Genomic DNA, 14954 nt, shown 5'->3' on the forward strand with positions numbered 1-14954 from the left:
CACTAGAAAGATGAATCCTGCGGGATGTTTGGTCATCTCTTTTTAACCCTCCCCCAAAAAGGGACAAATGAGCCTCCGTGATTGATAATGGGTGAGGTGTACCCATTGTAGCTACTCTCATGTTCTTATCATTCCTTGAAAACCCCCAGAGCATTTCAAGTTCAGGAGGTTTCACTGTCTTAAAGTCTTTTAAATTGACGAGAAAATTTTGGAAATTAAGACTAAAACCAATTTACCATGATTAGAATAGAAAATAATCCCAATAGGACTTCTTTTTTTCAGGAAAGGTCAAAACAAAAAAGTTCCCTTTATTTAAACATAGGTCATATTTAAACATTACCCAAATCTATACCGATGCTGTTATTTGTGGTACTCCTTTTAAATACCATTAAAACATTTAAAAAATACATTTTACTGTTCTGTTCCTAGCAATAAAATGCTACCAAAGTGCTATTCAAGCCGTACAGTTTTGCTGCCAAAGTTTTAAAGAAAATTAAAGGGTTGAACTGTGGAAAAGCGTCTGCATAAGCACCTGTAACTGATGTTTGCTGAAGTGCTAAACCAGCTTTTGGCAGCGTGGCCTCTTTTGCAGGTGCACAGAATATTTTCTTTGTGTCAGTTTATTCAACTAGTGCAGTTCATTAAGTGTTTCATTTGAAGTTGAGAAATGGGCTGGGAATTGAAATAGAAGAAATGCTTATTTTCACCTTTCAATCTGTGAAGAAAAATGAAGTGTGAAAGTTCAAGATCTATTAGTTTTAAAATCTTATAGGATATATTAGCCTAAAATGATTGATTTAAATTCAATAACTACAGATAACATGCTGCTCAAAAACCCAGTCTGTTTAATAAGATGAATGCTTTGTAATGTGCACAGCAAGCTAGATGACTAAGACAACTGGTGTTTTAAGTGTAGCTAAAGCTTAGTTTCCGTTGACATCTGAATGCCATTTGAAAGAGATTACATTTTAAAAAACCAAAATCAAACAAAACTCAAACAAAAAAAACTTGGTGCATCTGTGTAGGGAAATTCTAATGTAACACACATTATTTTTTTGCCCCAAATTATAATTAAAAAAAACCACAAACCATAAAATGTTGGAAGGTGCTTTGATTTTTAGTGCTGTGCCTGAACTGCATCGCGACAGGACCCGTTTAAAAGTCATTCTGAGTGTGGGGGTCTTTTTCGTGTGTTAGTTGTTGTGTCTGCTCAGAGATCTTCTAACCAGGAGTTGTCCATGAAGTGCAATTTCAGATTTGTGTGTATGTGTATATTGTGCTTATGGGGTTTTGTTTCAACTCTGACTTCAAATTTTGTTGTGATTTACTCACAAGGACCTCTAAAAAAATATTTTGAGGCACATGCAGGTGAGAAAATTATCTGTTGTCTGTCCATCCAGGCAGGTGTAATTTGGAAGCACACAGCAGACTAATTGTCATTGGTGTGGCCTTTAACAGTTGACAGTTTGTTATACACTGGATGGACAGCTCTTTTCTTATCATAGTCAGCATTTTTATATACAGGAGCAGAATTTAAAATTATTACTTAAACTTTGTAGATGCTTTATTGTAAATCTCTACCTACTTATAGTACTTTGTCCAAGTGTATCTTTTTTTTTTCTCCTCTAAGATAGTTCTTCCCTGTTACCTGGAAGAAACAAACCTCATAATATGTTGGTTGTCACTGATGCAGTGCGAACTCACATACTTGCATTTCCTATGTTCCTTGATTTATTGGCTTACCCAAAAGTCATCTGAGAGCGTTTGCACCCAAAGCAATGCTAAAATCAGTTTTTAGTACATAATTTGACTGCATTATAGATTGCACAGCCTACCAAAAATGCTCGTGGGTGATAAACCCTGGTTTGGTCCTGTAACAGCAACCGGTAACCTAAATCCCAAGGAATCAAAGGATTTCAGCCTGGAGGTGAATTGTGCTTTCCTGAGCAAAATGAAGGAAGGTCTGGAATAATTGGGGTTTTTGTGTGATAATGATCACCCTGAGCAATACACAGCTGTCTAAATTTAGGCATAGGATTTAATGCCAGAACTCAGAGCCGAGAGACCCTGAAGAGTTCAGGGGGACCCCAAGTGGGGCATCTGGAGCCACAGAGTTCCCCGACCACATTTGTATCCTCAACTCCAAACCTTACGTTACTTATCTGACGTTCGACAAAGTCCTTAAACCCATCACTTCTTGTTAGTCAGCCCCCTCCTTAACCTTACATGATGAGTTTTGGTCCGCCAAAGGGCTGAAGTGAAGCGGAGTGCAGTCCTGCTCAGGGTAAGTGTTAATGGCTGGGTACAGCTCTTTGGTGAAGTTTCTATATTAAAGACAAACAAAACCAAAAAAACGAACACAACACCAAAACAACCCCCCCAACAAAACCAAAAATCCTCTACCAAACAAACCCCAAACCAACCCAACAAACAACAAAAAAGCCCCAACCCACACAAAAACACAACCAAACCACAACCCCCCCGCCGCACAAAATAAGAAAATGCAGAGACTTTTCTTTTGCCATTGTGTTGGTGCATGTTTTCCGTTTTTAATTGTGCACAAACAACAGAACTTCTCTCTCCTTTTTTTTGTTTTTCTCTTTTTCTAGTGTAACCAATTTAAATCTAAGTGTGTTTCTACCATATGCTTGTTTCAACCATATTTGCAGTTAAAAAAGATATTGCCAAAACATAAGAGCTCCGGGAAAATACACTGTTAACCATGAATCTGTAGATAGTAATATTTGAGGGTGGTTCTAGCAAAAGGAAAAGCTTAGTCTACCTGGCTTTAGACTAAACAATACAGAGTTTACTTCAAGGACTCCAAGACTTTTTCTCACTGGCTTTGTTAAAGAGTATTTACTGTGCATAAGGCTGAGACATCCATGTGTGTTTAGGAGATGCGAGGGTACCATAGCAGAAGGTACGCTGTGCATTTTGGAAGGAGGGGAAACACATCCAAGGTATTGTCATAATGAGAAAAACCCCCTAGTTTTAGGCATGTGTTTGTATTTTTGCTGCCTGTAAGTTACTGATGCAATGCAGCAAGATGAGGATAACTAGTTTTTTAAACTGAGTTTAAAATACAAAGTGCTACTCTCGCACAAAACGGCAGTGCTTGTAAATAACATGTTATTGTGATCACCTTGGCATCCCGAAAAGAGTTTTTCTATGTGTTATTCAGGGGCAAGATGAACTTAGTGTTTGAACTTACACTGGGTTATTTCAAATGTAAACCACAGTGCAAGACCATGAGTAGAATAGCGTAGAAATAGCACGACAAAAGGAAAGTCATAAGGAAAAAGGCAACATTCTGTTTCCTGGCAGAAGCAAGTAGGTGGCAGAATCTCTTAGGTAAACATGTATAATTGTCTATAGTATGTCTGCAATAAATGGCATTAGTGATGGTCTTTCAGTACATTTTCTCCATTCCTAAGGAAGGTGGTGAACAAACTCAAGGTATGTATGTGTAAGGGCTGTGGGTTGAGTGCTGCTTCTTCTCAAGCCTTTAATCTCATCTTTCTGCTTGCCATTTGTTTTCCCCATTTAGAGAGGGCGTTTTGGTTCCATTTTATCTAATAAAAGGTGATTTTCACGCTCCAGTGTCTTTGTGGTGTACACGTGTGAAAGAACAAGGGCCACAGGGACTGTTTTGGATAGATTTCAGCTTACTTGGTTCACAGGGATGTCACAATTTGTGACATATGTCAGTACATATATTTTAAAAAATTAAGGAAATAGGCTCTGGTTTTCTCGTCAATAAGAAAATGTTCTATAGGGTCCTAAAACTTAGAACAAATAGGGAGAAGAGAGAAAACATTGTTGACAATGTTTAAAAAGTACAGATGTTTTTTATGTGAGTAGAGAAGCATTCTGGACGAGCACCATCAATTTCAGAGCCTCAAGGCAATAAGCAAAAACTTACAGGAATAAAAGCAAGCAAATAACTGCCCGGCCATCTTCCCAAATCGGAAAGTGGGATTCTCCATAATCCCGCTGCTCCTGCAAACTTTGGTTTCAAAGTTTAGGCAGCTGTAAACTGAGAATAGGATAATGTCATTTTGCTCCAGTTTCTCTGGAAACAGAGGCAGGAAGCGACTGAAAGGGTGGTTTTCAAAATTGAGGGCAGGGGTGGGACGTGGTAACAACAGGACCTTGCAGCAGTCCAGACAAAATGAGAAAAGGCGCTGGGATGATGACCTTGAAGAGTATGTTTGAATTTGAATTTGGAATATGGCTCGTTGAGATGTGGAAGCTACAAAAATGTACCAGTGCAAAGGGCTTTCTGGTCGTTTAGCAAGAGCATTTCTCTGTACTGCTCATGTTTATGTCAAAAGGAGCTGGAGACTGAATCATGCTGAATCATATAAAAGTGTCTCAGCATCTGTTTTCAAACTGTTGGATTGAAGAGAGACTGAAAGTTGGATACAGGGCATCCAGAAACACTTTGGTCATACATGGAAAAAAATATTTTAATGAATCTTACAGGGAGTAACTTAAAAATCCAACACTTCTTCACTTTAACTTTTATATACCTTCTAATTAATTGTGCTTAGAGGGAAACATTTTCTCTTCAGCACCATGTGAAGAACAGGAATATTTGGGCAAAGAGATGTGGTTCATTTTGACCTACTGACACCTCTGGAAAAATCAAACAAAACTGCTAAATTTGGTGATCAATCCCTTCTTTAGAATCTCCTTGTAAAAACATGCATAGCTCTTGATATCAAGATGATAATCAGTTGGAACAAAAAACAATATTTGCCTTTCGATTTTTTAAGCATTCCCTCAATACCAGGACACGAATTTAAGTCTTTCTTTTGCTTATTGGTTTCCTGCGTAAGTGGAGGTAGAAGGGATTACCCGCATCTAAAGACTGTTGCTCACCATGGGGAAGGGTAAGAGCATTAGATTCTCCGTGGTTGTTCCTGCATCAGGTGCTGGTATTTATTTCAGCTGTAATGACAAAGTTGTGCTGCAAGTGAATGTGATACAGTCACCCCAGCTTTGTTAGCATCTCTCTAATGAGGAAACTGTTGCATGTTCAAACTTCTATTATAGATCTAGTAATTATGGCTGCCATCAGTCCCAACCACTATAATTAATATTATAACTGAAAGTTATAATCTTGTTTTCACTTACTTGCAACATTTGAAAAATTGTTGTCTTAGACCAATGTTCTCATCTCTTTTTTTTGCATACGGATAAATTGTTTTGGAAAGACTTGGGGAAAAAAAAACCCTCATTTTTATTTCATTTTGGATTACGTGAGAAATGCCTTTCTTACGTTACTGAAGATACTTTCCCTCTCACCCCACCTGGAAGTTTTTCAGGGAGGTTTTACATCACCTGTTTATTCTGCTCACTGGTTGATTGTTTCTACAAGCTCCTGACTGGTCTTTGGCTTATAATCCTTATTTAGGCCAGCCCAAAGCATTTTAGATACTAAATGAAGTTAATGTAGGGAGTTATCTATTTATCCTTCAGCTGCCTCTGTACCCAAACCCCTGTGCCTAATCTGTCATTTACATGCCTCAGGTTGGGACAGCACAGTAGCGGTGATGGATTATTGCATTTTGTGAGCTTATGGAAATAAAATAGATGACCATATAGGTATGGTCACGCCATTGTATTCAAAGTCACCTTCCATAGAGGTTAAATGTGGGCTTGTCTATTTGGTATGGGAGAGGCACGCAGTTGCTCAGGATGGCTTTTGGATGTTCACCGGGAGAAATAAGGAGCAGTTGAGGATGAGATGGTGAGGTCCTGGTTTGGTGCAAACAGCACGATGAGAGCTGTTCGTGTGGTGTGAACGGCCGTGTTCTGCTGTAGGTAACTAACCACTACCAGTTGTAGGAGCTAACAACAGCAGTCTACTTCTTCCTGTGTTCACAGTCATTCCTTAGATCAAGGGTATGATTTCCCTGTTAGAACTTGATGGTACAAGTGCTCACAGGTATCTGCAACTACTCATTTGTTTTTCCAAGGAGGTGGCTTTTTCTTCTTTTTGTCAGCAGTTTTCACCTAATTTAGCAGCTCATGGTCAAAGTTTGTATCACTGAGCTTAAAATATTCTCATTTCTTTAGCTTAGCAAATACTAAATGACACCGTCTTACCAAGTCTAGTCATTTCCTAGGTGGATACTACCACAGATAAACTTATATTTAAGTGCTGTACATCCGTCTTGGTTAAATCACACGAAGCTTGACCTTGTGTTCTCGTAACACCGTTGAAGCATTGCTCTTTATTTTATCTCTTAGGCACACCACTCCTGGTACGAAGGAGCAGCGATCCAGCTTTGGGCCCACCTGTGGACTTCCACCCCAGCACCTCCCAGCCCAGCGACCACAGCCTCAAGCATGTTGTGGCAGTAGGTGTCATCTAACTCACCTTTTTCTTAAGGGCAAAAGCTGTTGGTACATAGCAGTTTTATAAGCTATATATGAATTTGGATCTAAAATGAAGTGCATCATACTGATTTTGGGTAAAGGAGAGAATTTCCCCTGGACAAAATGGTAATTTTAGGTGGTACAGTTAGTTAACAGTGTTTCTGGAATATGAACTGAACTTTTAGCAATTGTTCATTTGTTCAATATTGTCCAGTTTACCCTTGCTTAGTGGAAAAAAATGTACATCCCCTTTAATATACTTCATTGGTCTCACACCCTTTTTCATTTATCTCTTTTTTGGTGGCATTTGTGTCTTCCTTTGGCACCGTGCTCCTATCCTGTATGATCTTTCTCTCACTTTTCTGTTTTACAACCTGACTCTTTCCTTTTGAGGGTGAATTTGTTTTCAACATAGTTATTACTAAATACTAGTACAAAGACACAATTAGTGAGGATGCAGTAACTCTTAATCATACTGTTTTTGCAGGCTGTCTTTAGTCTTCTGAAAGTGATGCTGACTTGGTCACGCTTGGACCATGTGTCTTACTTGGTGATTGTAAGGCTTTGTGTTTTTGTATGGGAAAGGTGTTCCTATATTACTAATGAAGAGAGAAAATTCTTTAGGATCTCTGAATGACAGCTGGGATGTATAAATATATCAAGCAGCAAAACACTGGCTTAGATGATGATGCAGTTGCACCTGCTTTCCTTTGCTTGTGAAGTTTATGCCTTTTCCCCTTCAGCTTTGCTGCACAGTGGTGCAGTTCACTGCCTGTCCCCAGTTGTGTAAACCAATCCATCACTGTTTTGCTTCAAAACAAACAAACAAAACCCACTCAGAAGCCCCAGCCGCTTAGTTTGGCCTGAGAGGGACATTTGAGCCTAGATCACAACTAGGCTATAGCAAGATTCACAATGGGGCACAATAGGCAGCAGGAAGAAAGAACTGGGGTTCAGCAACACATGCTGGAAATGCAAACATTTTCAGCTGAAGATATTGTATTTCAGACTATACTTCCAGCTAAGTTTGCGCAATTGAGGTAAGTAAATAGAAAAATGACTTGCATATGAACAATCTTTTATGGGTCTCAGTCCTAACTCTCTAATTCTGAAGGGCACACTCTTGATTGTTAATGGTTTCTCTTTGCATGGCCAGATGTGTGTGCATCTAAATATGTAGTGTCCATCTTATTTTGCAATGTCTTGTGTTATTTGCTAAGCGGTGCAATTTTAAAAGCGCTAGTGAACCTCCAAGTGCATTATGGTGTTACAGGGGGCTGAACTTTGTCTAAGTCCTGTGTCATTTGTCAGACCTGTTTGAGCTGAGAGGTTTTTATTGATGCTTGCTGCAAGCACTTGTATGTTAATGACATACTGACTTAGTCTGATAAATGAAAGCACAAAGAAGAATTCTTGGTTAACAGTGCAGATCTTACTCTCTAGGCAAAGCTGATAAATGTGTAAAGTGAGTAAGTCAGTATACAATGCTAATCTCTGGTATTTTATAGCCATGAAAACTGGAAAAAAAAAGTGGAAAAATCATTGAAATTTGTTGCATGTTTTGAATGCTTTATTTTTGACCATCAAGGAGAGAAATATAGGTGGTGGTGGTGGTTGTTGTTGTTTTTTAATATAATGTTGGTAGTGACAAGAGCATTTTATGTCATCATATGAGGACTGCAGTTACATTTGGAGGCCAAACCTCACCATGCCTCACTGGCTTACATCAGTACACATAAATCCTCTAGGCCTAGAGGAGTTCGCTATGTCAGAAATACAGAGCATCCCTCTGTCAGCTCTAGGGATAACAGTCAAAGCTGGGCAGATAACAACAGTGTAGAAGGTTCTCAGAGTGTTTTAAGATGTCCTGTGAGTGAGGGGAAAAAGTCCCAGAAGGTTGAAAGTTGTTATTGTTAAAGTGAAAATCTGTTAGAGCAAAATACATTACACCAGCTCTTATTTCTGCAACAGTACAATTTCTAAAACTCTCATCGTCAATCATACTGAAAGATGCTTTGGCATAATGTTTTGGGAAGCATAGAAAGCTTAAATAACAGGTAAAATTATGTACAGAGTGTTTTAAAACACGGGGAAGAATCGATACCTGACAAATGAGAAAACATGGCACAAACAACTGAACGCTGCATTTTGAATATATCTGTGCTCTTTCATGCAAGTGTTAAAGCAGTAAAGAGAGAATTCATTTGTTCTCTATATTGCTGCTGGAAGTTTACATTTAATACTGCATTTTCTTTGCCACAAACACGTATTTTTTTCACATTGAACTGCGTCCTCGCAGTCAAATGCCAGTTAGAAATAAAGGGGCTTTTGGTAGATGAAACAATTGCCAGTGCACGTAGTAGAAATTAGGTATCTGTATTTATGCCACAATTATCTTAGTAACCATTTTGTAATTGAAATTGACTTCCATAATTAGCTTAATTGTTTTGGCACTTCTGGCATTTTGCTGTTTGGCACGTGTAGAACTGGTGGTTTGATTCTACGTAGAAATACTTGTAATTACACTGTATGCTGTGTTGTACGCCGTGTACTGATGTACCAGTAGTTGATCAGATTTTTGCGATATGTTTATTACATGGAACTCTGAAGATAGCACTGATTTCTCGCTAGGAGAGTGCAGGACAGATGTTTGATAAGTAATGCATAAAGTAAAACAGCGAACATGCAGTAAGTTTATATAAGAAAATTACTGTCTAGTTCAGGTGAGCTGGATGGACCTGGTGAAGCATTTGAGCCATTCATAGTATTTACAGAATCTAAGCAGAGCATACATTGTTTTTTAGATGTCCAATTCATTCAAAAGAAGATTATTTTTTTCACGCCATATGATGATTTCCAAAATTATAAAATCTTTTTTGACTGACCAGGTAGTTTGAGAAAGAATAACTCAAATTCTTCATGTTTTCTCTAACACTTATTTTGTCTTAGCTGTTGTTTTAGCCCCAATTAACAAAACACTTCTAGATCAATCAAAAACTGATAGTGAAGTCCAGCATCTGTTCTCTCAGACTGGAAGTCATTTAACAGATGGCACAGAATTTGAGTTTCTTTTTTCATCCAAACCTCTCCTTCCTTATTGTGATAGCTGCCACTGAAGAATTTAGAGTCTCTGATCGGGGAAAAACAGGGCTAACAAACCTCTGAATTTGTTATTGAAGAAAAGGTATTTGTTAGTGAATTGGTTAATTTATGAAGGCAACTGTTAAGCTCTTCTATGCAATGGCAATAGGCAAGTGCTGGTCCAGCTGGTTTTTGGCTGGGTTGTTAACTTGTCGATTCTTACGGGGATACTGTGTTCTGCGTTACTTTCTGTTCTTTTATAGTTGCGTGTTTCCTCGATAAATACTTAAGTAAGCTTGGAGTTAATCAATGGGAATGGCTGATTAAATTGCATTTATCCATATTTAAAGATACAGTGAGATGCGGGATCAATTGAAGAGCTGCTCCAGTGGCTCAATGCAGTTTTTACCTAGAAGTGACTTGAAATTGGCTGTATTTTATGCAGTGTGGACATATAATTTTCAATTTTGGATGAGGTTCATATATAATCAGAACACTTTTATGTTTCAAGACCTCGTTAAGAAGGGTCAAAACCTCCTCTGGTTCTTCTGGCCATTAATTGTGTTTGTAATGTATTAGCCTTCCTGATTAAGTGTCTGCAGATTAGCATAATGTGAGCATGTATGAGGATGCAGCTCCATGATTTGTTCCTTTTACATGCTATTTTGTGTATATACGTAAACATAAAGGTATGCTACAATCGGAGCTTGGCTTTGGGTATTTTATGATAGAAATATTACTTCATCTAATGAGGCTTTTTAAAAGCAGAGCAAGGCAGACAAGGTCTTTTGTGGCCCAGCGATGGAATAATGCTGTAGTGTCTGTTATGTGGGTTGATGTGGTGGGTTTCTGCTAAGGTTCGAGCTAATAGACTGTGCTACCACAAGAGTTGTATTGTCTGTCTGATTTTAGATGAGAAGACTTTAATCCGGTGTGTTTACTCACCCTGACTAGGTCAGGTAGTTTTAATCTCTGGTCCCTTTGCGTGTATTAGAATTTCAGTTTGAAATTCTCCCATAGTTGATGTGATTCCAGGAGGTGGGCAATGAGAAGGAGACCAGAGAGTGGGAGCAATGCAGTAATCCCTCAGTGCTGGCAGTATGGTGCACTTGCAATGCTTTACACCCAGTGCTTATCAATCTATAATAATTAGACAACAAATAAAATAGAGATGGAAACACACCTTACGTATTACAGTGTGTGTTGTGGGATGGAGGCAGGACTGCGTCCCTTAGGTGGTGTCATCTCAGGCTGTCATTCAGAATAGCAAGGTTTTGAAATTCTGGCATGCATTTACTTGTTTCTGGTAAAAGTTTTCCTATTAATAATTTAACTCCTGCTCTTGAAATAGAGCGGTGTGGAACTGCACAGAAGAACTTGGGAGATTTAAAAGAATTTTCTGTCATTCCGCCAGGGAGTTCCAAACAGTTTTTTTAAAGGGAATCCTGATGTGGGTGAATCAGTTTCTAAAGCAACTACTGTGCGTCTGTTTACGCTGTGGAACATATATAGAACACTCCTAATCAGCACGGGAGCTTGTCAGTGTGTTGCTTTTGATGTGTGATTAGATGATCATAGGGACATCTGCAGCGAGTTAGTTCTGAAGGTGCTGGTGCGCGGCGCTGCAGGAACCAGAGCTGTGTGGCACCCTTACACCGTCACAAACCTTCGAGAAATCCAGCTCTGCGCTACCTGAGGGCTGTCAAATTAACAAAAAAACATTCCTTCTCCGTTCTTTCTGTTGTTTTTCAACCCTCCACTGCTTTATTCCCTGCCCCCTTCCTTATACTGTGGCATTCTGCATCAAAAAGAAATTATATTGTAGGGGAAAACCTAAGAAATATTTGTAATACTTGAGAATACTGAATCGATCATCAGAAAAAGAAGTGCCCTGTGGTAATTTCCTCTTTCGAGGGTTCAGAGAGGTGCGCGTTTGTGGGGATAAAGTTGTCTTTATGTTCCGCGCACAACCTGCATTTCAGAAACCTGTATTGTTTTACCCGTATTGGTTGAGATGAGCTGTGGGTGTGATTTACCTGTGTTTATTTGAGAAGGATAAGCAGACTTTCTGTGATTTATTTTAATAAGAACTAATAATGAACGTTCTGTGATGCTGATATATCAATCGTCAGTACAAATGGTACAATCAGTAAAATAAGTTATTCATTGTTAATGTGTTGCTTTCTAAAGGCTGTTTCCAGTGAGAGGAGTGAAGGCTTCTTACTTGGCTATTAATGAAGGTACCTGTTATGAAAACCATCAGAGTCCTCCATCGTTCTGGAACTTATGTTAGTAGGGGCCTGGGGTTTGTTTCCTTTTTAAAATAAAGTTTTGGCTCTGTCTGTCATTTTGAAGATACCCGATCATTTAATAAACCTTCCTCCTTTGTCCTCTGCCTTGTGTAGTCAGGTCGATGTGACTGGAGGTGATGGAAGATGGCTGAGAGCCTTAAACTCTTTCTTATTCCCATGTGGCCTATCTTATAAAGAATGTGGAAAAATTATAGGGTGGAAATGAGAACTGCTGACAATAAAAAGAAGTCACGCTTTCAATGCTGTTGACACATATTCGTCTCTGTAGCTGCATCTTTGGGGTCCTACAAAATCCTGTCATTCCATCTGGAGCAGCTTTTAGCAGGCAGCTTACGCAACGGGCTCGTGGCGCTGAAATTGGAATGAAATATTAGCAAGTTACTTGTATGTCTGACAGTCAAATTAAAAGTGGAAAATGACAGTCAACATGGCTCATGCATATCGTTTACTGTCAAGATCTAGAAACATTTAGCTAAAATAAAATAGGTTCTCAGTCAGCGTCGTACTAAAATGCCTTCCACTAAATAAATAACGTTTTCCATGATCATAGCAATCCAGTGGGTAACTGGGAATCGTGGCAGAGATCTTTGATACCTACTTAGACCCAAATGTTGCTGTGATATTAGGAAAAGAATGTAATTTGGGGTTTTTAATACACCCTCTTGCAGTGCACTGGTGTGCGAGACTCTGCTCGTGTTCTGGTTAATGTTTCTGTGTCTCTGAAAGTGAGATGGGTGGCTTTGTTTCTCTTTCAGGATTGATAGTTTTTCACACTCAAAGGAGGTGCAAATATCTTTTTTTTTTTCCCTTCCTTTTTTTCTTTCCTTTTTTTTCCTTTTTTTTTTCCTTTTTTTTTTCCCTTTTTTTCTTTCCTTTGCCTCTTTCCTTTGCCTCTTTCCTTTGCCTCTTTCCTTTGCCTCTTTCCTTTGCCTCTTTCCTTTGCCTCTTTCCTTTGCCTCTTTCCTTTGCCTCTTTCCTTTGCCTCTTTCCTTTGCCTCTTTCCTTTGCCTCTTTCCTTTGCCTCTTTCCTTTGCCTCTTTCCTTTGCCTCTTTCCTTTGCCTCTTTCCTTTGCCTCTTTCCTTTGCCTCTTTCCTTTGCCTCTTTCCTTTGCCTCTTTCCTTTGCCTCTTTCCTTTGCCTCTTTCCTTTGCCTCTTTCCTTTGCCTCTTTCCTTTGCCTCTTTCCTTTGCCTCTTTCCTTTGCCTCTTTCCTTTGCCTCTTTCCTTTGCCTCTTTCCTTTGCCTCTTTCCTTTGCCTCTTTCCTTTGCCTCTTTCCTTTGCCTCTTTCCTTTGCCTCTTTCCTTTGCCTCTTTCCTTTGCCTCTTTCCTTTGCCTCTTTCCTTTGCCTCTTTCCTTTGCCTCTTTCCTTTGCCTCTTTCCTTTGCCTCTTTCCTTTGCCTCTTTCCTTTGCCTCTTTCCTTTGCCTCTTTCCTTTGCCTCTTTCCTTTGCCTCTTTCCTTTGCCTCTTTCCTTTGCCTCTTTCCTTTGCCTCTTTCCTTTGCCTCCTTTTAAAGGAGACACCCCTTGGACACTAAATTACCCATCCCATTGGAGAGACCGTATCTGAGGATTTGTTATTGTCCTGTGTAGTTGCTGTCTTAGCTAATCTGCATTTACAGGTTTTCAAGTTGTGATAATAACATAGTGCTCTTTGAAACGTGCACATTTGTGTGGTGGTGTTGGTGGCTTTGGGTTTTTTATTATGGCAGCAGGTCCTGATTTATACTCCATCCATATCAAGCAATTTCTTACAATGACAACTGGAATGAAGGGAGGAATATTTTAGTGCTTCTGTGTCCTGTGTGCTTTTGGTGTTGCGGGTGTTTGACATGTTGGAGTTGGGAATAATAGACTGAGACCACTGTGAATATAGACTAAAATGGTAAGGGTGATCCCGTGAGATTCAGGAGTTTGAATGAACATCTCAGCTTTAATTTTTATCCGTAATTGCAATGGTTTCTTCTGGCCTGCAAGTCTAATACAACCTTTTGTCATAACCTGGACAGTAGAACTCCTTTGAAATAAATTTAAATAAATAAAACCTAATAAATAAACAATTTAGTAAATAAATAAACCTTCTGTTAAAAAAGAAGTGACTAGACTCTAGAATAATGGAGTGGATGCAAGAGCAAGGTGTTGTCACTGTTCCTCTGTACTGTGAGGGACAATAATTACCTGTTTGTGATAATTACCAGACATTCCAGTCCTGAACAGAGGTGGACATACCTGTGGTCTGATCTGGCACAGTTTTCTGATGACTTATTTCAGATCCTAAAGAAGCCAATTTGCCAATTCAAAGTTTTACACATCCCAAGCAGCATCATAGAAAAGAGAATCCATAAGATTTTTTTCTTGACAATCAAGTTTAGTAGTGGCTTGTGCTTTAAAAAACCCTCATGTCACTCTAAGGAATATGGTGAAATCTCCTCAAATCTGGAGTTCACTTCCACACCTCCCTTTCTTTCATAATCTGCCTAAATCTTTCTGTCCTTCGAGCAGCAGAAAGAGAATCAAACAGAAATACATTGTTTTGGGGTAAAGGAAGTTCTGCAAGGAGCACTACTGAGCAAGGGCCGGTGATTCTTCATCATCTCATCTTTTGACACTTTCCATAGAAGCCCAAATGAATTCTATTTCTGATGCAGAAGAGGCAAATTCCATGGTGGATTTTATAAAACACTTCTGTGAGAAGCTGCAAGCGTGTTAAAAGGAGGAGAGGCCAGGGAACAAAAATCTCCACAGATTAAATGGATTTTAAGTCACAAAGAAGAAAAAAAATCTATTTATCAGCAGGAAGAAAGATATATATATTCCCCCTTCAATTTGGTTTCAAAAGGCATAGCCAAAGTATGGATGTTTCATCTTAAAAATAAACACATGAATAGTGTGAAATGCTGCAGTTCTTAGTGAAAAATCTGTTTGGTTTTCAGAAGTTCCTGTACTGATATTCTTTTTAGCCAAAGAATTAGTGTCTTGGTGCAAATTCTGCGGCACAGAGATCATCTGCCGGACCGGTGTGGTTAATGTACACTAAACCCATCAGTGCACCCACATCTCCTTCATGCATGGTACGTGCTGCATTGGCTGCTCTCAGGTTTCCATTTGACAAGAGTGAGCTGGGTGATGTTGTATATTGGAGAGAAGAATATTCTACAGAAGAGATCCTGAAAA

At 39.1% G+C, this 14954-nt stretch overlaps 1 protein-coding gene across 2 annotated transcripts in view; it reads left to right on the top strand.

Annotated features, from left to right (window-relative positions):
* PARD3B (par-3 family cell polarity regulator beta) overlaps positions 1–14954 on the top strand; it is a 358048-nt gene that overhangs the window by 109371 nt on the left and 233723 nt on the right. For both annotated transcript variants that reach the window (XM_082056631.1, XM_082056632.1), the window contains exon 4: positions 6262–6371. In XM_082056631.1, coding sequence (XP_081912757.1) covers positions 6262–6371 — 110 coding nt within the window. The remainder of the gene's footprint in view (positions 1–6261; positions 6372–14954) is intronic.

Source organism: Streptopelia decaocto (genome assembly GCF_964273445.1).
Source record: "Streptopelia decaocto genome assembly, chromosome: 6".
Taxonomy (NCBI): domain Eukaryota; kingdom Metazoa; phylum Chordata; class Aves; order Columbiformes; family Columbidae; genus Streptopelia; species Streptopelia decaocto.